At 65.9% G+C, this 20,497-nt stretch overlaps 4 protein-coding genes across 4 annotated transcripts; 1 reads left to right on the forward strand and 3 right to left on the reverse strand.

Moving 5' to 3' along the window:
- Positions 1–720: 720 nt before the first annotated feature.
- On the reverse strand, positions 721–1,914 carry LRRC26 (leucine rich repeat containing 26). The gene is made up of 2 exons (XM_065879609.1): positions 1,190–1,914; positions 721–1,107 (listed from the first exon to the last, which is right to left on the reverse strand). Exons 1-2 carry the CDS (start codon positions 1,860–1,862, stop codon positions 803–805), a joined length of 978 nt encoding a protein of 325 aa, XP_065735681.1. The 5' UTR covers positions 1,863–1,914; the 3' UTR covers positions 721–802.
- An 883-nt stretch (positions 1,915–2,797) lies between these two features.
- Positions 2,798–3,830, reverse strand: TMEM210 (transmembrane protein 210). Its single transcript, XM_065879992.1, has 4 exons — positions 3,743–3,830; positions 3,444–3,579; positions 3,198–3,227; positions 2,798–3,026 (listed from the first exon to the last, which is right to left on the reverse strand). The coding sequence occupies exons 1-4, from the start codon at positions 3,828–3,830 to the stop codon at positions 2,798–2,800; spliced, it is 483 nt and encodes a 160-aa protein (XP_065736064.1).
- A 2,927-nt stretch (positions 3,831–6,757) lies between these two features.
- Positions 6,758–17,258, reverse strand: ANAPC2 (anaphase promoting complex subunit 2). The gene is made up of 14 exons (XM_065879993.1): positions 17,099–17,258; positions 16,978–17,039; positions 16,063–16,685; positions 14,972–15,104; positions 13,866–14,040; positions 13,602–13,721; positions 13,154–13,271; positions 12,322–12,503; positions 11,829–11,970; positions 11,385–11,460; positions 11,098–11,301; positions 7,490–7,619; positions 7,059–7,294; positions 6,758–6,970 (listed from the first exon to the last, which is right to left on the reverse strand). The coding sequence occupies exons 1-14, from the start codon at positions 17,256–17,258 to the stop codon at positions 6,758–6,760; spliced, it is 2,574 nt and encodes an 857-aa protein (XP_065736065.1).
- SSNA1 (SS nuclear autoantigen 1) lies at positions 17,257–18,434 on the forward strand. Its single transcript, XM_065879626.1, has 3 exons — positions 17,257–17,308; positions 17,787–17,986; positions 18,327–18,434. Exons 1-3 carry the CDS (start codon positions 17,257–17,259, stop codon positions 18,432–18,434), a joined length of 360 nt encoding a protein of 119 aa, XP_065735698.1.
- The last annotated feature ends 2,063 nt before the right edge of the window (positions 18,435–20,497 follow it).

The following is a 20,497-nucleotide window of genomic DNA, read 5'->3' on the forward strand; positions in this document are numbered from 1 at the left end:
CCTGCTGCCTGGCGGGCAGCCCCTGCTGGACTGAGGCTCGGGCCAGAGCTGCTGAGGACGGGTCAGAGCTGAGCTGGCTGGGCAGGGCCGCAGGGCGCTCCGGCAGAGGCAGGGCCCTGGGGTCTCTGAGCAGTGGGGAGAGGGGCTGACTTGGCCCCGGGCAGAGGGCCTTGGAGCAGAGACTGAAGCCCCATCCTTCCCCAGCCACCACCAGAGCCACCATGGGGGCCCTTGGCCCCGGCTGGCTGGGTCCCCCGCTCCCGCAGCGCCGGCACCTCACAGCCTTGTCCCCACCTTTCCCTTCTTGCCCACACCCCTTCTCCGCTTGACCCCATCCTCTGAGCTGGCCCTGCCCTTCCCGGACTGCAGACCCTGACCCCCCCAGCTGGCAGCCGCCTCCCAGGGGCGCGCTCGGGCTCCCCACTGCCTCCCCCTTCTCCGGACTCCGTGAGGGCTGAGCCTTCTCTTCGCCTCCTCTGGCCCGCAGCCCAGGATGCGCTTCCCCGGACGCCGGCTCGGGACTGTCTTCGGCCCCGCGCGCCACCTCGTACAGGCCCAGCCCTTCCCGCGTCCAGGCGTGTGCCTTCCCCCGTTGCGGTCCGAGCGCCGCCGCGCACTGCCCCTCCGCCCCGGGGGCCCGGCGTGCACCGCCCTCCACCCCACCCCCTCCAGCCGGTGTGTGTAGTGGTGATGCCGAAAGGAATGTCAAGAAAACTTCTATCTGTGTCGCTTGTTGACGCCTGCAGGGAGTGCGAAGGAGAGCAGGGGATAGGGGGAAGGTTCGAGGGCGGCCGCGGCCCGCTCAGGCTTCGGCAGCGGCGACTGCCGCAGGCGAGGCCATGCCGGCACCGGGATCCGGCAGACTCCTCGGCGGGCGGCGGGCGGCGGCGCGGCGGCGGCGGCGCGCGCGGCAGGCGGTAAGCATGGAGCCCAGCGCCAGGCAGGCGGCCAGGCTAGCGAGGAAGGAGACGGGCCCGAGCGCGTAGACCACGACCAGTTCCCGCGCGGCAAGGGGCCGCGCGCAGTGGTTGAAGGCGGCGTCGGGGAAGGCGGTCAAGGGGCTGAGCGTCAGGCGTCCCGGCGACACGCAGATCAGCGTCTCGGCCTCTGCGGGACACGGGAGCGGCGTCAGGCGACGGCGGCGGCAGTGGCCCGCCCCGCCCGCCCGCCCGCGCCCTCGAGGGCTCACCTGGCGCGGGCAGCGGGTGCCTGCGCAGCCAGGTGCAGAGTGGGCGCAGCGCGCAGCCGCAGGCCCAGGGGTTGCCGCGCAGCCGCAGCGTGTTGAGAGCGGGCAGGCCCGCCAGGAGCGCGGGCGCGAGGGCAGGCAGCTCGTTGTCCTGCAGGCTGAGCGTGCTCAGCAGCGGGAGCGTGCCCAGCGCCGCGGGCTCTAGACGCGCCAGCCGGTTCCCGGCCAGAGAGAGGACGCAAAGCGCGCGCAGTGGAGCGAAGGTGCCGGGCACCAGCGCCTCCAGCTGGTTGGCGCTGAGGTCGAGCTGCTTCAGCGCGCCCAAGCCCCAGAAGGCTCGCGCGTGCACCCAGCGCAGTCCGTTCTCGCGCAGGTCCAGGTGTAGCAGCGCGCCAGCGCCCACGAAGGCGCCGGGCGGCAGCGCACGCACGCGGTTGTGGTCCAGCAGCAGCGCGCGCACGCGCTGGCTCAGGCGCCCTGGCACGGCGGGCAGCGCGCGCCCGGAGCAGTTGGCCTGGCCCTCTGGCGCGCACGCGCACGCCTCGGGGCAGTCCGGGGCGCCCGGGGTTGCCGCGGGGGCGGCTGCTGGGGGCGCCTGGACCCAGACTGGCCACGGCGACAGCAGCAGTAGAAACAGCGGCGGCGGCCGTCGCGAGAGAAAGGAGGGGCTCCGCATGGGGGCAACGGTAGGAGGCCAGCTGCCCAGGCGTCCCGGGAGCCCGTCCGTCCCACGGCTGGTCCCGTGCCTAGGGCGGAGGCTGGGCACATAGCCAGCGCCCGGCACTGCCAGCCACCTGTCCTGAAGCTCTGAGCTCCTCTTGGCTCCGCGCCAGCAGCAGCACTGATAAGGCGCCACCCCCTCCTCACCTGCGTGGTCCACCGCCCCGCACCCGGCTGAGGCCTGGGCAACTGGACCACACCGCCGCCTCCGCAGCCTCACCGCTACTGAACTCATGGCTGCGACACGCGGAAGAGGACCCAGTGCTACCCGCTCCTCCCCCGAGTCTCCACCGCCTCCTCTCAGCCGGGATTCTAGTGCGCATATCCAGTAGCCCCCCCAGGGATGCTCCCATCCTCATGGGGCACAAGCACAGGACGGGGGCCTGAACCCAGGGGACAGGCAGTGAGGTAGAGGGAGGGCTGCACGCCTGAGGAAGGCGAGGCCATCACATCTGCCCCACCCTGCCCACCAAGGACTCTGCCGGAACTTCGAGGAGGCAGCGTGGTGGAGCAGGGGCACCAGCCCGAGTCCTCCTGCCGCCTGCTGCTCCCTCTGGACTCACCAGAGTTGCAGGGCCTGTCCCGGCATTTTCCTGGGGTGGGGGTGGGGGTGGGATGGGCAGGGGCTCACGGGGGGGGGCGGGGGCGGGCGCTGTCTGCTTCATGGGACAAAGCGGCAGGAAGGTGCAGGGAGGAGCTGGGCTGACGCCACGATGGCAGGAAGTGGAAACCCCAGGGGTGTGATCCCTGCCCTGCAGGGTGGACAGCGGGAGCCCAGCATGGGCACTGGGCACCCCACTGAAGAGACAGGAGGCGACGCAGACCCCCCCACCCCAATAGCATCTGCAGAAGGGCTCGAGAGGGGCCAGCAGGGAGGACAACGCAGACCTGCTAACTACTGTTTAATTCCCCTTCCCCCAGCTGCCCAAAGCCCTGCTGAGGCGGCAGGGGTTGTGGGGGCAGCCCCTCTAGGGTCGAGTCCACGGTGATGGTCGTGAGGCCGTGATCTTCCAGGGGCGGCATCATGGAGACCTCCATTTCAGGGGCCACGAGGTGGGACCCCATGTGCGCCGCGTGCAGGTCCATGTGATCTTCCTGAGCCCCGCAGTGCCCCACCAACCTGCACGGTGTGGTCCAGGTCAGGCTAGCTGCAGGCGGCCATCAGCATGGGCTCATGAGGCCTCAACCACCCGGGGCTCCTGCCGTGTCTGTGAACCACACCTCCCGGGGGTGGGGGGTCAGGGAGCAGGGGCACAGCTCCCCCTGGGGGTCCTCCCCCGGGGTCACTCACCTGCCCTCCATGTGTCCGGGGTATGTTTCACTGAGGGGCGGGAGGGAACAAAGGTAAGGCGTGAGTCTGGGACAGCGGGGTTGGCCTCCAGGAGCCCAGCGGTGCTCCCCACACCTCTCCCCATCCCATTCTGGGAGACTCCATTCCCAAGTCCCTGGTGACCTCGCCCATCGAGACCGAGGGCCCAGGGGGATGGCCCGGCCCCACAGCCCTCACACGCCCGCCCTGGCCCTGGGGCTCACGCACCCCTTGGCTCGAATGACGCCAACTGCCACGATGATGAGAGCGCAGAAGCAGCTGGCGCTGACAGCCGCCAGCACCACCAGCAGGGCAATGAGGGCCTCGCGACTGAGGCCAAAGCTACACTCACAGTAGGTTCCAGCTGCAGAGACAGGGCCAAGGGGCTGTTGTCACCTCCCAGCGGGTCACCCCCAAGCCCGCCCTCCCACCCCCGGCAGCCACCAGGAGGACACGGGTGCGCCTGGCCTGCCTGAACCAGGGAGGGGCCCTGGCTGGGGACAGGGTTGGCGAACAGAAGGAGGCACCTGCAGCAGGGATGAGCAAAAGGGACAAACATATCAGGCCGAGGGGGCGGCCAACCAGGCAGGAGTCAGGCTGGGGACAGGGGGCCATCTCCACGCCTCTGGACAGAACTCATCGGAAAGCGCTGACCTCACAATGGAGCTGTGAGGCAGGGAGGGTGGGGGCAGGGCCTCGCCTTGGGCACCGCCCTCAGGTGCTGGGCTCCTGAGAAGCCCTGGGCAGGCAGCCCCAGGGTAGGGCAGGTAGGGCGGCCGGGGCCTGGGAGTCACTCCAGAGTGCCCTGGTCAGATCTGAGGCAGGGGCAGTGGTGGGGCTGCCGTGGTCTTGGAAGGAGAGCGCTTCACGGCAAAGGGGCAGTGGCTGCACTTGGGACCCTGGGGTCGCAGAGGCAGCGGCCTGGAAACCCAGAGAGGTCCATAGTGGGCAAGCCTGGGCCTCAGTTTCCCTGTCAGGATAAGGGCTGCGGCAGCTTAGGTGCGGCCTGGTCTCCAGCTGACTGATGTCACCACCCTCCCCCCAAGACTGGAACAAGCAGGGACCAAGCGAGGCCCGGGGGGTGGACACGCACCCACCGCCCCATAGGGGCCCCAGCAGTGTTTCGCAGAACACCCTCAAGGAGCAGGTGACTGGGGCTCTGGCTTAAGCGTGTCATTACAGTTAGCGCTCACGACCACCGCTGCAGTCTGTCCCGTGCAGCCTCTCGCAGACCAGGCAAGCGCTGTCCACAGGAGGCTGGCACGGCTGGGGTTAACCTCAGCCTCCTCCCCTAAGGACCTGCCGAGCAAACCCAGGCAGCAGAAGCAGATACCTGCCCCCATCCCCACGGCTAACCCCACAGGGCACTGGGGGGTGGGGGGTGCCCCGCTGGGCCGCAGCCAACCCCTGGTCACTGGGGACCTCCCTGACCCTCACACAGGTGCCCCCTCCTGGTGGCAGCTCCTGGCACACCTCTACACCTGTTGAGTGATCCTATGACCTGAGACGCTGGGTTTTACCACACTCATCCACAAACTGAGTCCAAAGGGACTCAGGGCAGGTGTGTCCCGGCCCAGCGGCTGGCACTGCCACCCTGCCAGGCCAGTCCAGCAGGTCTGCATCCTGGTTAGGATGACGAAGGCATGCCCAGCCCAGTGCCAGGCAGGAAGTCCCTCTTCTTTTTTTTCTTTAAGTGTCTTTATTACTTTTTTATTTATTTTTGGCTGCGTCGGGTCTTCGCCGCTGCGCGCAGGCTTTCTCTAGTTGCAGTGAGCCGGGGCCACTCTTTGTCGCGGTGCGGGGCCTTCTCATCGCAGCGGCTTCTCCTGTTGAGGAACACAGGCTCCAGGCGCGAGGGCCTCAGCAGTTGTGGCTCCCAGGCTCTAGAGCGCAGGCTCAGTAGTTGTGGTGCACAGGCCTCAGTAGTTGTGGCACTCGGGCTCAGTAGTTGTGGCTCGCGGGCTCTAGAGCGCAGGCTCAGTAGTTGCGGCACGCAGGCCCAGATGCCTCACGGCATGTGGGATCTTCCCGGACCAGGGCTCAAACCCGTGTCCCCTGCATTGGCAGGCGGATTCCTAACCACTGCGCCACCGGGGAAGTCCCAAGCCCCTCTTGTGACCACGGTGCAGCCCGCCTTGGAGGGGCCAAGCAGGTGGAGCCCAAGGCAGGGACCCACTGGCCTGTCAAGAGTCCTCAAACTGCTAAGGCTGTGCGGCTAATCTCTCCAAATCCCACAGCAACCACCACCCTGCGGAGCAAGAAGGAAAAGCCCCCGAGGGAGCTCCCTGGCAGTTTAGGGGTTCGGACTGCGGGCTTCCACTACCGTGGCCTGGGTTCAATCCCTGGGGTGGGAACCGAGGTCCCAGAAACTGCACAGCACAGCCAAGCAGCAGCAGAAAGAAAAGCCCCAGAGCAGGACTGACACTTGGGCCCTCGAGCAGAACAGGCCAAAGAGCGGAGTGGGGGCACCGGGGCACAGACTGGTGGGGAGCCGCACCGTGTCTGCGGGGCAGCGGGCATGGCTCCAGGCCTGGGAACGCACCGCAGGGAGGAGCAGGGCAGTGGAGACATTCGTTCCAAAGGGCCTTTGTTGCCGTGGGGACAGCGCCACCGGGCTCGAGCGGTTCCCGCTGGACAAGTGAAGGTCTGGGCCACGGAGGCTGTGGCACCGAGCACAGCTTTGAAGGCCTTGGGCCCGGCAGAGCTAACAGCCTCCCCGCCTCCTGGGACCTGGGAGTAAGGGCAGCGCGGGGCCCCCAGTGCTGGCCTTGGACAGGACCCTGTGCTCCGGACACAACAGCCCTGTGCTGCAGCTCTGGGGATGGCTGGACTCACCGGGCCCGGCATCTTGTGCTAGGAACATCGAGGCCCCCGGGCGCTCCTGACCACACGCCTCCGGGCACAGAAAGAACTGGCCCTTCTGAAAGCACTCTTCCTTGGAAGCCCCCAGCACTGCAGCTGCCCGAGCCTAGGCGTATCCCAGGCAGCACGCCATGCTGGACACGCAAGAAGTTCCTGGCTTCACACGGGCTGCCTGGCCACCCGCCCACCTCATGCATTCTGATGGAGCCCCCCCACCCCGGGCCGCAGCAGCAGCCCTGGGGCTCTCAGCCCAGCACTTGGGCGCCAGACCCTCGTGCCAGGCAGAGAGAGGGAGACTTTCAAAAGGGCTTCTTTCAAAGGCCAGAGGGGTGAGGCTGGAGCTGGATGTCCCTCAGGAGGGCGGCCCAGGAGGGCCCATCTCCCAGACAGCCCACCCCCCGTGAGCTCCTGCCCAAGCCACGGGAGTGACGGGGGCCTCTGTCAGCCACGGAGGCCTGGAGATACCAAGTGCCAGGACTCCCGGCCTGGAGCCCAAACACAGGTGTGCAGCTCCCCACCGACTCCTGGGGCCCGGGCTCTGCCAGGCTCTGTCAGAGGCTGGTCTGGAGGGAGAACCTGACCGCATGCCCACGAAGCCCACAGAGCCAGCAGGACAGGGAGGGAGGAAGAACCGTCTGCTTTACTGTCGTCCTGGGGGCTGGGTGGGGACTGGCGGCGGCTCAGCCGCAGCTCTTGGGCAGGCGGTAGACGCCGGCGGAGTAGACAAGCTGCTGGTCGCGCACCTTCCTCTGCAGGAAGCCCTGGAGCTCCTGCAGGTCGATCTCGGCCAGCGCGGGGCCGGTGACCACGAACATGCGCAGCATGCTGTAGATGCGCTCCAGCGACAGGCTCTCCAGGTTGGTCAGCATGGCCTGGATGTACGTCCAGAAGAGCTGCGGGCACGGCGGCCGGGGCCGGCGGTCAGGCCGCGCTGGGCGGCGCCCCCACCCCGCCCCCGCCCGGCCTGGGCCCCGCGCGCACCAGCAGCTCCTCCTCCCTCTGGTCGGCCTGCGAGGCCATGCCCGAGTCGCTCTCGTCGTCGCTGTCGACGAGCACCATGCTGTCCCGGTCCTGGGGTCGCTCCTCCTCCACCACCGAGAAGGTGCCGGCCGGCTCCTCGCGCAGCACGCCCTGCTGCAGCCACACCGACGCGCGCCGCCGCAGCAGTGCCACGGGCATCTTCACCACCTTGCTCAGCTCCTCCAGCGCCCAGCTGGCTGTGGGCGGGGCGGGACCGGCAGGACCCTCAGGGCACAGCCAGGCCCCAGCGGGGGGGGGGGGGGGGGGGGGACGGGGCAGGGGGGCTGCTGCCCGCGTGGCTCGGGCCGCCTGGGTCCCACCCCACCCTCCACCGGACACAGAACGGTGCCCTCCCGGGAGGCGCGGCCAGACCAGGGCGGCTGGGGGCTCACCTTGGTCCTGGAAGTACAGCAGGACCACCGCCTGCACAGGGGTCACCGCCACGGACAGGGTACGGTCAGCCAGCTCCACATCCATGGTCACTAGGCCCAAGGTGTGCTTCCAGCTGAGCGTCCGCATGGCCTGGGGAGGGCTGGGGTCAGCACGGGCCGCCCAGCGGGTCCAGCTGGACAAGGCTTTGCTACCTGGGACCGGGTGAGGAAGGGCTCCCTGACCTGCCCCCACCCTGGCGGGCAGCGACGGGACCAGCACACGGCGGGACTCCAGTCCCCTCCCCCTCCCCCGGCACCCCTAACAGCGAGGGCCCCTGCGCCTCTGAGAGAAACGTCCACGTCCTGGCCCCAGGGCCCCAGAAAGTGGCCTGACTTGGACACTAGGCCTTTGCAGATATCGTTAGGGAAGAAGAGGTCGTGCTGGAGTACCGCAAACCCTAATCTAACTCGGTAAGTGTCCTCGCGGGAGGGCAGACGGCGTGTGAGGCTGGAGCGACACAGGCGCCCCTGGAGGCCGGAAGAGGCAGGGAGGATTCGCCCGCAGCCTCCAGAAGGCCCTCACCTCCATCTCACACCCTGGCCTCCAGAGCCGAGAGAAGTTCCTGTTTTAGCACCTGGTGTGCGGTACTTTGTCACAGCCACCACGGGACAGTGATACAGACTTCAGCCGGAGGGGAAGGTGCTACTGTAGCAAATACCTTTTTAGAACACGTGGACGTGGCTATGGTGTTGGGGGATGGGGAAGGCTGGGAAAGTTTTGAGCTGCAGGCTCATAAAATCCTGGGTTGCCCTGGAGAGGCTACTGGTAGAAACACGGACAGGAAAGGCCATTCCAGTGAGGCCTGTTGAAGCAAGGAACACATCACCGGAGATGGGAGGAAAGGCGACCCGTCACGCGGCGGCAGAGACGCGCTCTGCTGGGTGGAAAGCAGAACTCGCGAGGGAGGAACCTGGACGTTAGGTTGAGATTTCCAAGCAAAGTATGGAAGGTGCAGCCTGCTTTCTCCTCACCGCTTGTAGTGAATTGAGAGGGAAAACCGAGGGAGGACCTGGTGAGCAGAAAGGAGCCAGCAGCACTGGGTAGTTCGCACATCCTGCCGTGCGCTCTGCAGACAGAGCCTGTATGGCCCTAGAGGTGACCTGTGTCAAGGCGGCACCAACCAGCAGTGCCCAGGAGCCAGGACAGAGAGGGGCCAGTAGAGGTGTGAGAGGCCCCAGGCCCACGGACTGGACGCCGAGAACTGCACGGAGGCCAACAAGGCTCCTGAGAATTTAATAGCAGTGGAAACGATGCCAGCCTGGGTGGAAAGGGAGGGGCGGCCAAAGGGAGAGCATGACTCCGAGGGCAGGGCCGTGTTGCAGAGGCCTGGCCTGGCAGGGTGGGGCTGCCCCCGAGGGCAGAGAAGACTGGCACCCAGCCAGATGGAGTGGAATTCAGACTTGCTTAGGGCCTGGGAACCCTCCCTTCCTTCCAGTATCTCCCTTTTGGAGGGCAGGTGTCTGCCCAACACCTGTCCCACCACTGGACTTCGGAAGCAGAGAGAGATTTATTCATAGGTTTACAGCTGAAGGAGAATCGTGCCCCAGGCTTCACCCTGACCTGACTCAGAGATCTGGGACTTTGAGTCGGTGGCAGAATGGTTAAAATCTGGGGACGCTGGACGTGGCTAAATGTATCTCGCACGTGAGAAGAACGTGAATTTGGGGGGCCAGAGAGTAGACTCTCACACGCTCAACTGTGACCTCCACAAATGATGTTAAAGTCCTCACCCCCGGTGCCTCAGAAGGTAACCCTATTTGCCAGTCGGGTCACTACAGATGCAGCTAGTTAAGGTGAGGTCACACTGGCGTGGGGGGCCCTTAATCCAGCATGACTGGTGTCCCCATAAGAGGAGGAGAACGTGGACACAGAGACACAGGAGAGGCCGTGGGGCACGATGCAGGGGTGAGTGATGCCTCTACAAGCCGACAACACCCGGAGCCCCAGCAGCTGGAAGAGGCAAGAGGACCCTCCCCTGGAGCCTCTGGAGGGAGCGCGGCCCTGCCCACACCTCGGCTTCGAACTGCTGGCTGCCAGAACTGAGACAATAAATTTCCGGTGCGCCGACGGCGCCTGTCTGGGGCACTTCGTCAGGGCCGGCCTGGCGGACACTGGCTGCTCTGAGCCCTTCTTCACGCCCCCAGCTCTGAAGGGGGGCGACAGCTAACCTCTCTACAGCTGGCAGCTGGCCAAGCTCAGAACCACGCCCTCTGGCTCCAAGGCCATGACCTTTACAACCACTCTGGCCTGCAGCGGGCACACGCGAGGCCCAGCGGCAGTCGGCACAGGCACGGCCACCCGCACGTGTCCAGCGCAGTCCTCGGACCAGGAGCCCGGCTGGCGGGAAGCAGAGGCACCGTGGCCACAGGCTTGACCTCTTGGCACAGACTGGGGGCCTGCCCGGCCGCTCCGGCACTGGCATGCCGGGTCCGCGGCCTGAGATGGAGGGCACGCCTGAGACACCCCCAGGCCCCAGGGGGAATTGCGGAGGAAGCCGGCGGGGCCTCTCCAGGCAGGCGAGCTGCGGCGCAGAGGCCAGCAGGGCAGCCAGAGCAGCAGGGGAGGGTGCCGAGCACACGGGCGAGCCACGTGGACGTCCTCGACTGGGGGGTGGGGGCGGGGGCGGGGCAGCGCCGAGGCCCCACAGAGCAAGCACCACCTCCCACGCAGGGGCAGGAAAGGTCCCGGCCCAGCCCCACCTGCCGCCCTCCTGGGGCTCTGTCCTGAGGGCTCCCACCTCCAGGGGTGTCCCAGGTCCCTCGAGAGCTCAGGGTCTGCACCCTGGACACCTGCGGCCCTGTCCTCTGCTTAGGTGCCTGGCGTCTCCTCCGGCCGGTGGCCTCTCAGGGCCCCACACCCCACTCATCAGACTGAACGCCCCAGAACCCACTTCTCCACCTGTCCCCTGAAACCTGGGACAGGTGTCCCAAACTCCCTCCTCTCTCCCAACACGGCTCCTCTGAACCATCACCTGGAAGAAGGGTCCTCCGTGCCACGGACCCTTGCCCACACCAGACTCCACCTGCCCACACCTCTCACCTGGACTCCCAACGCCAGGACTGGAGGGGACGAGCGATAAACTCTGCCAATCGGCTACTCCTGGCCCCCGGCCTCCTGACCAGCCCACACACCCCCTTCTCCTTGCCGAGCCCTGTGGCCCCAGGGACCTAACAGCAGACAGCATGGTCTGGGTCCCCAAGTGCCCTGGCACTCCAGAAAGCAGCTGCCAGGGAAACAAGCCAGGGAGGGGCAGGATGGCGGAGGATCATAGAGGTCAAACACCTCAAAAGCAACCTGGAGACGCCCATGGAAGAGACAGAGCCCCCGACTCCCCCTGGGGCGATCCCTGCAGCCCAGCTCCTGGTTCTGAGGCCAAGAGGGTGGACGGTGGAAGAGGCAGCCCAGGGACACGCCCACTCCCAGCGCCTTGGGGGCACAGGAGGGCGTGCAGAGAGTGTGCACACCTGCACAGACAGGCTCCCAGGAGGGGAGGAGAGGGTGCCGAGCGCAGGGCGCAGACGCGGAGGGACTCGTCCGAGGTGCCAGTGCCCCAGCGGCGCGGCCATACCTTCAGCTTCTCGTACTTCCTGCAGTAGACCTCCAGGGCCTCCCTGATGTCCTCGGGAACCTCCAGCTTCTCATCCTTGAAGGGCGGCCAGAACTCGCTGGAGAGGATGACGGCGTAGACCCCGAACGGCGGCTGCTCCTCTGCGGGCCGCTTCTCATCCTCCTCCCGGATGTTGGCATTGATGCGGCGCGAGTCTGCCATATCCTGTGGGGGAGACGGGGCCTCCTGAAGGTCCGCGACCGACAGGGGTAGGGGCCCGGCGGTGGCGGGGAGCCCCAGGCACCTACCTTGAGCATGACCTCGCAGAAATGCATCGGGGCCTCGCCAAAGCGCAGCTTCAGCAGCTCCACGTTGCGGATCTCCCTGGAAGGACGCAACTCTGAGGGCTGCGGTGTGCCCCCACCCCAACTGGCACCTACAGAGCGACACTGCCCCCCCATCCCCCCATCCCCGGAGCAGGGACACCCCTCCCAGCCCAGGAGGAGAGGCGGGAGCCCTGTGCCCACTCCACCCCAGGAGGGCCGGAAGCCCTGGGACCTACCGCCCCAGGCTCCTTGGCTACCCCCAGGCCCCCCCTCCCCCGGGGGGCAGAGGCCAAGCACAGGTCAGTCCCCGCCCAGCCTCAGGGACCCAGCGCATCCCCGACGTGCACCAGGGCTAACAGAGAGCAGCCACTGCAAGTGAAGGCCACCCCTCCCTGGGGACCCGGAGTGGCACCCCACAGGCCTCACCGCTCAGGGCTGAAACTGAACTGGTGCAGCAGGCGGTCGGCCAGCAGCGAGCGGTACTCGTTGATGAAGAGGTCCTTGCTGCCGTAGATGCTGACCAGCAGGCTGATGATGTCCGAGGAGCGCCGCTTAGAGCTGGACTTCCCTGCACGGCACGGGCACCACCGGCGCCTCTCAGACACGGAGGCGGCACAGGTGGTGCCAGGCAGCCCGTGCCCGGCCAAGCCCACGAGGTGGGGATGCCGAAAACCCACTCCTTCTCCAGCTGAAGCGGCAGAGGCAGGAGAGGCAGGCAGGGCACCCCACCACGGGTCTGGGCGGGGACACCACCCAAGCCAGGTGAAGAACCCCGGGGAACCAGGTGGGGTTACACTCTGACCCTGGATCCCCTGGAGCTCCAGAGCCCACGTGGCAACAAACTGGAGACCAGAGCGCCTGCCCGACTGGACCACCCCCCGAAATCCAGAGCCTGGCAGCAGGGCCGGCAGGCGCTGACCTGGATCCGCGTCCACAGGGTCGGGAACCCAGTCCTCTGGCTCGCCGGAGTCATCCTCGCTGTCCTGGCCGGTCTCCAGGCTGGCCGGGTCCGTCTTGGACAGCTCAACAGCCAAGTCCCCCGTCCCATCCGAGTCCCCGGTCAGCCCTGCCACGATCTGCCGCACCGTGTCCTCCCGCGTCCTGTCAGGCACGAGCCCCTCACCGCCTGTCCCACCTGAACGCGGGACCCTGCCTGACCCCTGCAGCCAGGGCCGTCAGTCACGTGCTAAAGGCAAGCCCGTGAGACTCCCTCCCCTGCCCCGCCACCCCTAAAGCTAAATCATTTTCTAGGAGGAGGAGCTGAGACGACAGACACAACGCCAGGCCATGCCCGGCCAGGAGGCAGCAGGCCTGAGTCAGGGCAGCTCCAGACGCTGCCCGGCCCCATCCCCGAGCCTCCTCTGTGCGCTGAGGGGTTTCTGGGTGGCTGTGCATGGCGCCTGCTCAAACACATCCCCCGGCAGACGGCCCGAGAGGCTCTGCTCCTCTTGGTAGAAGGCCAGCAACGCGAGGCCCCACCCTTCCCGTCAGTCCTGGAGCCAGGCTGGCGCGAGGCAAAGCGAGCAGGGCCACCTGTCTGTGCTGGTGTGGGCCCCGCGGCCTGCACACGGGCCTGGTGACCCTGGGCCACAGGCGTGGGAACCAGCGCTGGCAGGAGGAAGGAGCCCAGCCTGAGCTGCCCGGCCTAGGAGGGGACATGGAGCGTCCCTGGCTCCCCAAGGACCACACCCCTCTGGCTGCAGCAAGACCCACGGGGAGTGCAGCTGCACGAGTGGGGCCCTGGAGCTCACCTCAGGTAGCGGCGAATGGGCTCACAGGCCACCTCCAGGACAACCATGGAGGGATCCAGCACACGCAGCGCCTTGATGGCGGAGATGTACAGGGTGATGATGTCACACGTATTCACGCCTACGGCCGGGACGGGAGAGCTCCGTCACAGAAGGGCCCAGGCAACACGGGGACACGGAGGCAGCCACCCTGGTCAGGTGACCTGCAAGTCCCACCTCACCCCCAGGAGACCCGCGTGATCTGTAGGGAGCTGTCCCCGCCACCCCTGCACTCACTTGCTTTCCCCCTTGCAAACTGGGGTCTGTTCTAAAGGGACCGGGCACTGCCCCTGTCCCCGAAGGACCACACAAAACTGCCTCTAAACCCACTCCCTCCACAGGCCCCAGGCCTGGGCTTCCAGATCCGGGCCCTGAGGGTGAATGGCGGGTGGGCCTCGCCCCGCGGCGGCACCTGGGTGGAGGAGTCGCGTCTCCAGGGCAGCCTTGAGGGACACAAGAAGCTGCGGCCTCTGGTCGGTCCTCTCCAGGCAGTACTTGAGGTCTTCCACGGCCGGCCGGGAGTCCGGGAAGTCTGCGGGGAGAGGCTGGTCCTGGCACGTGCACACGTGGCGAGCACGCACTGTGCGCGAAGGGCCCAGATGTGCCCGCCGCCCCACCCTCAATGAGCTGAAGGGCAGAGGCGCAGGAAGGCGGCTCCCTGGCAGGCGGGGCTGACCTCGGATGATGCTGAAGAGCTCCTCGATGCGCAGGCTGGCGTAGATGCGATAGAAGAACCTCTGCACGTGGCAGCGCCACCGGCGCAGGGAGCTCCCAGCCTCTGGGGACGCAGGCCTGCTGGGGCCGTCCTGCAGGAACACCTTGCCCAGCCAGCCGACCACCCTCTCAATCCACTGTCGGGAGAACACAAGTGTGGGACTCTGGGGGCCAAGCCCAGAACAGAGACGAGGAGAAGCCACACAGCTACCCGCCCCTCTGGCTGGGCCCTGGGAGCCCCCAAGGCCACCTACTCTGAAGACCAGGAGCACGTTAAAATCAGCAGGACAAGGGGCCCAAAGGAGGCCTCCCAGGGCCTCCACCAACACACACCCAGGCCCCTTCCACACACACCAGCACCCGTGCTCATCCCCAGCGACAGTGGCTCTGACACAGGCTGCTACATCTGAGCGGATGGACACACCCTGGGGGTCCCATGCACAACGAGACCCCCCCACGCACAACCCACAGCACCTAGCGGGAGCGCTTCTGAGCCCGTGCACGTGAAATCCACAGGACACCCTACCACGTGGACCGGAGCGTGTACACGTCTTCCCACGGCCGCCCAGCCACCGGAAAGAGCACCCGCCAGACCTCCAGATGCACACAGCGCCCCCCCCGCCCCCTGGCAGGGACACGTGCTTTGAACACCACCCCTCATCCCCACAGCTTACCTGCATCTTCAGGAAACAGCGAGAGCAGGGGAGGGGAGCAGCTGGGAGGTGGGAGCGGGCTGAGGCCCCCTGGTTGGGTACAGCCCAGGGCAGACCCCAGACCACGTCCCAACAGCGTGGATGCCCCCGAGGCCCCCCACTGGGATGCCCCAGACCTTGGCACGGCCTCCAGCCACGTGGCCCCGCGAAGACCTCACTAAGCACGTCACAGGCTCTTGCTCCCACCAGGACGGGCCCAGAATAACCGGCCTCCACCCAGCACCAAGACGACTTCCAGCACCAGCAACGTCCCGACGCACCCGGCTCTCCACGCTCTGGCCGTTTCTAAAACCGAGGTGTCAGTTTTGCCAGAAACCTCTAATCCACGAGGACACAGCCCGCGGGGGGTCCTCACCTTGTGGAACTCACGCAGGAAGGAGCGCTCATACTCGCCCCGGCAGCGGTCCTCCATCCTCTCTCGGGTCACTTGGTGCAGGGTGGTAGTCACAGCCTCGGCACTGACCCGCTCCAGTAGACTAAGCCTGTGTCTGGAGAAGAGCCCTGCCCATGGAGAACGCAGAGCACACGCACACGCGCCCAACCCCACCCCAGCACGTACCGCCCACAGCTCTCCCGTCGGGGGCACAGCTGCACCAGAGGCTTTGAGGAAAAGCTGCTGTGAAGACAAGCACTGGCCAGCGACCGCCCGCCCCCCCAGCCGGCCTCCCTGCTCAGGCCGGGACACTAGCCTTCCCCACGTGGTCAGCACGTCTGGCTACTGGGGCCAAGGCTCACCTCCCAGAAACAACCCTGAGACAACGGCTAAATACGTCACTACCCTGGCCCCACAGACACAGATGCAGCTGTCTGTGCCCTTTGGTGCAGATGCCGATCTGTGAGGACAAAGGCTCCTGAAAAAACGAAGCTTCTGTGGATCCAGTCACACCCTCAGTCCAGCCAAGAGACTATCTGACAGCTGCACTGCTGCCACTTCACTCAAAGTGACAAAATCATCATAAGTGACCACAGAGAGTGGAAGGACCACACAACAGGACCTGGCTCTGACAACAAAATCTTTCCCTCCTCGACAGGCCAAAAGGGCAATCAGTTTGCCCAGCACGTTGGTTTAACCTCTGACTTGTTCTAGAGAGAAAAAACAACAGTCACACCTTTTGCAACCATAGGATAAACATCATTCCTCTCCTCAGAGCCTACAAACAGCACAGCAAAACTCTGCACAGCCCAGGAAATTTGGAATCACGTGGAATCTTAGCATAAGCAAAGTGTGAAACCCTGAGCTAGGGCGAGTGACAGGTGCACCTGTGTCCAGGGTGAAAGGTAAAAATTCACAACACACGGATCCTGGGGACCCTCTCTTTGGCTACCAGGACAGGTGGCAGAGACCCCCAGCCAGCTCAGCAGCTCTCTGCAGGGGCCAGCTGGACCCAGAGGGGCAAGCAGGAGCCAGGAGGAACGGGGCACGGCCACGCAGGCACAAGTACTCACAGGACTTGGCTGAGCTGGTGGAACTGCTCCAGCGCCTGGCGGCACCAGCACTGCTGCTTGTCACTGCCACATCCCGCACAGAGTGGGCTCTGCAGAAGGCGGTAGTACCGGCGGCGGGCGTATCTGCTGTCCAATTCCCCCTCCAGTTCGGGGTCGGTTCCTCCTTCTCCTCTTCTCTTACTCTGCATGTAAACTCTCAAGAAGCGCCCATAGAGGCGCTGGATCATCTCCTGAAAAGTTTTGGGAGTGGAAAAGAACAAGACGCCCCGCAACGTGGTATGAACCTTTTCCCGAAGCCCCTGAGCACCGGTGCCCATAAGCAAGCCCAGGCGAGTCCATTTCTCCAGGAGCTCTAGACTACGCAGGTAGGGATCCAAGCGGCTCTCCAGGAGCCCAAAAGCATCGAGGAGCAGCAGAAGGCACTGGGGCTCGTCTGCACAGTTCTCACGTTGCGAGACGGCATTCCAGAACTCGAGAGATATGTTAGCCTGCAGGTCGTTCTGCAGCACCTCTGCGAACCACTCCTCCAGGACCGAGTGCAGACCGTGGCCCCTGAGAACCTCCACCGCCGCCCGAAGCTCCTCCTCCTTTGGAGGGACCGCACCGCTGGTCCGGGAGGATGCCTGGAGTACAGAAAACTGTAAGAAGAGAACACACAGCGCAGAGATGGAGAAAGCAGTGACAGACGAAGATAGACAGGAAAAGGACAAAGCACAGCGGAGGCTACGGAAACCCCGCTGCCCTTCGTCGCACGGACGCAGGGCCCACGCTTAGGGACAGGCTGTGGAACAACAAAGGACTCTGGGGGAAACAAGCTGGACAGAAGCGGGCGGAGGGATCCGAATGAACCCGAGAGTGGACGCGCAGGGTCCCGGGAACCCCGCACGGGCCCGCTGCCCTCTTCTCGGGCCTCACCAGTCCCAGAGCGGCCGGCGGCACCAGTCCGGTGCTCACGGTATTCCAGGCCACCAGCAGCTCTTGGGCAGGTCCGGGGTCATTGTGCGCCGCCGCTTCCGCCGCCGCCATCTGCTCCCACCAGCTCCTAGAGCCGCCGGCGCGGCGCGCGGCGATGACGCAAACGAGAGGCGCGCGGCGGTGACGTGCACCGTGGACTCGCCGTCCGTAGGCAGTGCGCAGGCGCGGGCCCGGATGCGGTAACGGCGGTTGGAGCGGCCGGGACCCCGGGTGGCGACCATGACCCAGCAGGGCGCGGCGCTGCAGAACTACAACAACGAGCTGGTCAAGTGTGAGCGGCCGAGCCGTGGGGCCCACCGGGCAGGCTGGGAGGGCGTGGGGCTCGCCGGCCTGCGGTCCCGGGCAGTAGCTGGCCCGCAGCGCGCGGCCGAGCGTGTTGTACGGTACGTGCGCGGCTTTGCGGGCCGGGGCGGCGCGGACGCCGTGCGGGCCTGCCCAGCGCACAGCCGCGTTGCGGCCCGCCCGCCGAGGGCTAGGTATCTGTGGAGTGAGCAGAGGACGATGGGCTTGAGTACGCACGGCCTCCCGGCCTCGCGCCTCGAGCCTCGCGCGGTGCTTTCCTTAACTCTGAGACTCCTCGGACGCAGGACATTGGCCTGGCTCGGGCGAAAGGTGGCCCATCCGGCACCCGGGCCCTGCACTATCCACTGGCCTTCTCTCCTCCAGAGCAGGGGGCTCCAGAGCTGGAGGGGCGGTGCTCTCCATTCTGCTCTGGGCCCACCGCGCCTGTCTCTCTCGGCCCACCCTAGGCATCGAAGAGCTGTGTCAGAAGCGGGAGGAGTTGTGCCGGCAGATCCAGCAGGAGGAGGAGGAGAAGCAGCGGCTGCAGAATGAGGTGAGGCAGCTGACGGAGAAGCTGGCCCGAGTCAACGAGAACCTGGCTCGCAAGATAGCCTCTCGGAATGAGTTCGATCGGACCATCGCGGAGACGGAGGCTGCCTACCTCAAGGTGGGGCTCGGGGGCCCGCGTGCTGGGCCGAGCCCGTCAAGGGTTTCTGGCCCAGGGGTGCCTAGACAGGCTGTAGGCCCCCCGTGGTGACAATACCGCGCTCAGAGTGACCTGGGTCTTGTTGTCGGCACCATACTCAGCACCGCGTAGCGGGTTCCGGACTGCGAGCCGCAGAGCAGAAGCAGGAGCCATGACCTCAGCCTGGCTTCCCAGGGTGTGAGGAAGGGGCTTTGGGCCAGACTCAGAGGGGAGACAGGCTCTGGCCCGGGAGGGGGGGCCGGGCCGCAGGAGCTTTCCAACAGGAGGAGCAGTGCTAACCGGCTGGTGTCTCTGTCCGCAGATCCTGGAGAGCTCGCAGACTCTGCTTAGTGTCCTGAAGAGGGAAGCGGGGAACCTGACCAAGGCCGCAGCCCCCGAGCAGAGGAGCAACGGAGGCAAGGACAGCTGATGAGGCCAGAGGCGGAGGGCCTGCCTCCACTGCGCCTCCTCTACGGCTCAGCCCCCGGCAAGTCTGTCTTCAAAGCATCTTTGTCTTTCACGGCAGCAGCGTTTCCCTCTTGTTGTCTGGGGTGCCAAGAGGCAGCTGCCAACCTTCACTGGCTCTGGGTGGCAGGAAAGACCTGAGCGTAGCCCACCAGGTGGGGATCCTGGCTCTGAGCTCACACAGGCGCTGGGGAGGGCAGCTCTACTCAGGGTCCCACTGAGGCCTCCACACCAGCCTGGGGCCGCGGGGAAGGCCCGCTTCTGGTCTCAGCACCTTGGGAGTCCTGTCACCCCTCTCTCGGCCCGCAGGTGCCCAGGCAAGTGTGGGAGGGGCTGGGGCCCTCCTTCACCTCAGAGCTTGCCTGGGGCCTGTGACTGTCAGTAAAGATTGTCTTTATAAAGATCCACGTCAGCCTGCTACCTGTGTCAGGAGTGTGGGGCTGCCGGGCCCCCCTAGAGTCAAAATACGAATCCTTGTCCAGTTGTAATACGGCTTCTCCGTGAAGGGATGGCTTTCTCTGTGACCGGCCTTGCGTTCAGAGCTAAGGGTGCCCCTAAGCGTTTCATGTGACCCCCGTCACCCACCTCTCCCATCAGGGCCACTGGTCCTGGTTTCTAGCATAAGGCCTGGCCCAAGGAGACGCTCTTCCTGCGCTCAGGTCCCCTGGGAGTGGCTGCACCCCAGCTCAGTAATTCCAGATTCTGCCGGACAGCAGCACCCCTGCTCCCACTCTCTGGTCACAGGCCAGTCTCCCATGCAGCCCAGGGCCCTGCCTTCCATCCCGAGTTCTCCATAGGTCCACCTGCCTTGGCCTGTCAGCCCCCATGGGGTCCCTGCAATTGCTGTCCGTGGGGGATAGGGGGGTTAGGAAGCGTGTGTTGGTTGAGAAGGTCTGCAGAAACTTGGGCCCGCCATTCCCAAGAAAACGCCTTCCTCCCTCCCAAGCCTGGCCAGGTGGCATTTCCCGTGGGCTTGATGCTCCAAGAGGAAAAGACTTGCATCTGATGCCAGGATTGTGAATGGCCTGTCTTGGCACAGGCAGTCAGCCCAGCCGGGAGCCGCTCCCTAGTGGGCAGCTCTGTCTTCTGTCACTTTTCCAGATCTATCAGACCTCCCTGCTGACGTTACCCCAGGGGAGTGGTCTGCCTGCCACAGCATTCCTGCAGGCCCTTGTGGGTCAGGGAACCTTCCAATCCAAACAGGAGGCAAGATCCCTGAGGCTCTGCCCACCACCTGCCCTGCACTTCGTCCACCCCCAGGCTCTGGCCCTTCAGGGAAACCACTTCGGACCCGACAGCTGCAGCAACCACCCGGGCCCACAGAGAGTTCCAGACCCCAGAGAGCTTACCTGGCGTCCCACCTCCCACCATAGCTCCCACTGAGCCGCTTCTGGGAGGCAAGGGGAGCCCCAGAGACTGGGGGTGCTCACAGGGTAGGCACAGGGAAGTCCCTCTCCCAGCCAAGGGGATGGCTGGGAGGAGAAGCAGGGCAACTAGGGCCACAGGGGTGGGGAAAGAGCCTGGGGCACCAGGGCTGGGCAGTGTGGGGTGTCAGCCGGGACTGCCTCCCCCGGGCACAGAAACCCAAGCTGGGCCTGCATCACACCCTGGGTGGGTGGCTGCCTCCCAGCTGCCAGTGCCTCAGTATGGCCCTGCAGACCTGAGCCCCGCTCCCCCTTTCTCCAGCCGAGGACCACGCAAGGAAGGTAGAGGCGGCCCCATCCAGGGCTGTTTATTGGTCTGTCATCAGAGGCGGGAAAAGACTTGCCGTTCATCAGAAACGGAGTGGCTGACGTGGGGAGTGGGGGTGGGGGTGGTGTCAGGGTCCCATCAGCCCCCACCCCAGACGCACCCGACAGCTGCTGGGCGTGGCGTACGGCAGGACACCATCCCTCCCCCACAGGCAGTGCCCCCCGAGCCGGGGTCGAGTGAGTCCCGGGTGCCCCAGGCTCAGGCCTCGAGTACCGGCCTACTTGGGAGGCCCCAGGGAGGGAGAGCGGGATGTGGGAGGGCAGGCCTGGTGGGGCA

This window comes from Phocoena phocoena, chromosome 6, assembly GCF_963924675.1.
Source record: "Phocoena phocoena chromosome 6, mPhoPho1.1, whole genome shotgun sequence".
NCBI lineage: Eukaryota > Metazoa > Chordata > Mammalia > Artiodactyla > Phocoenidae > Phocoena > Phocoena phocoena.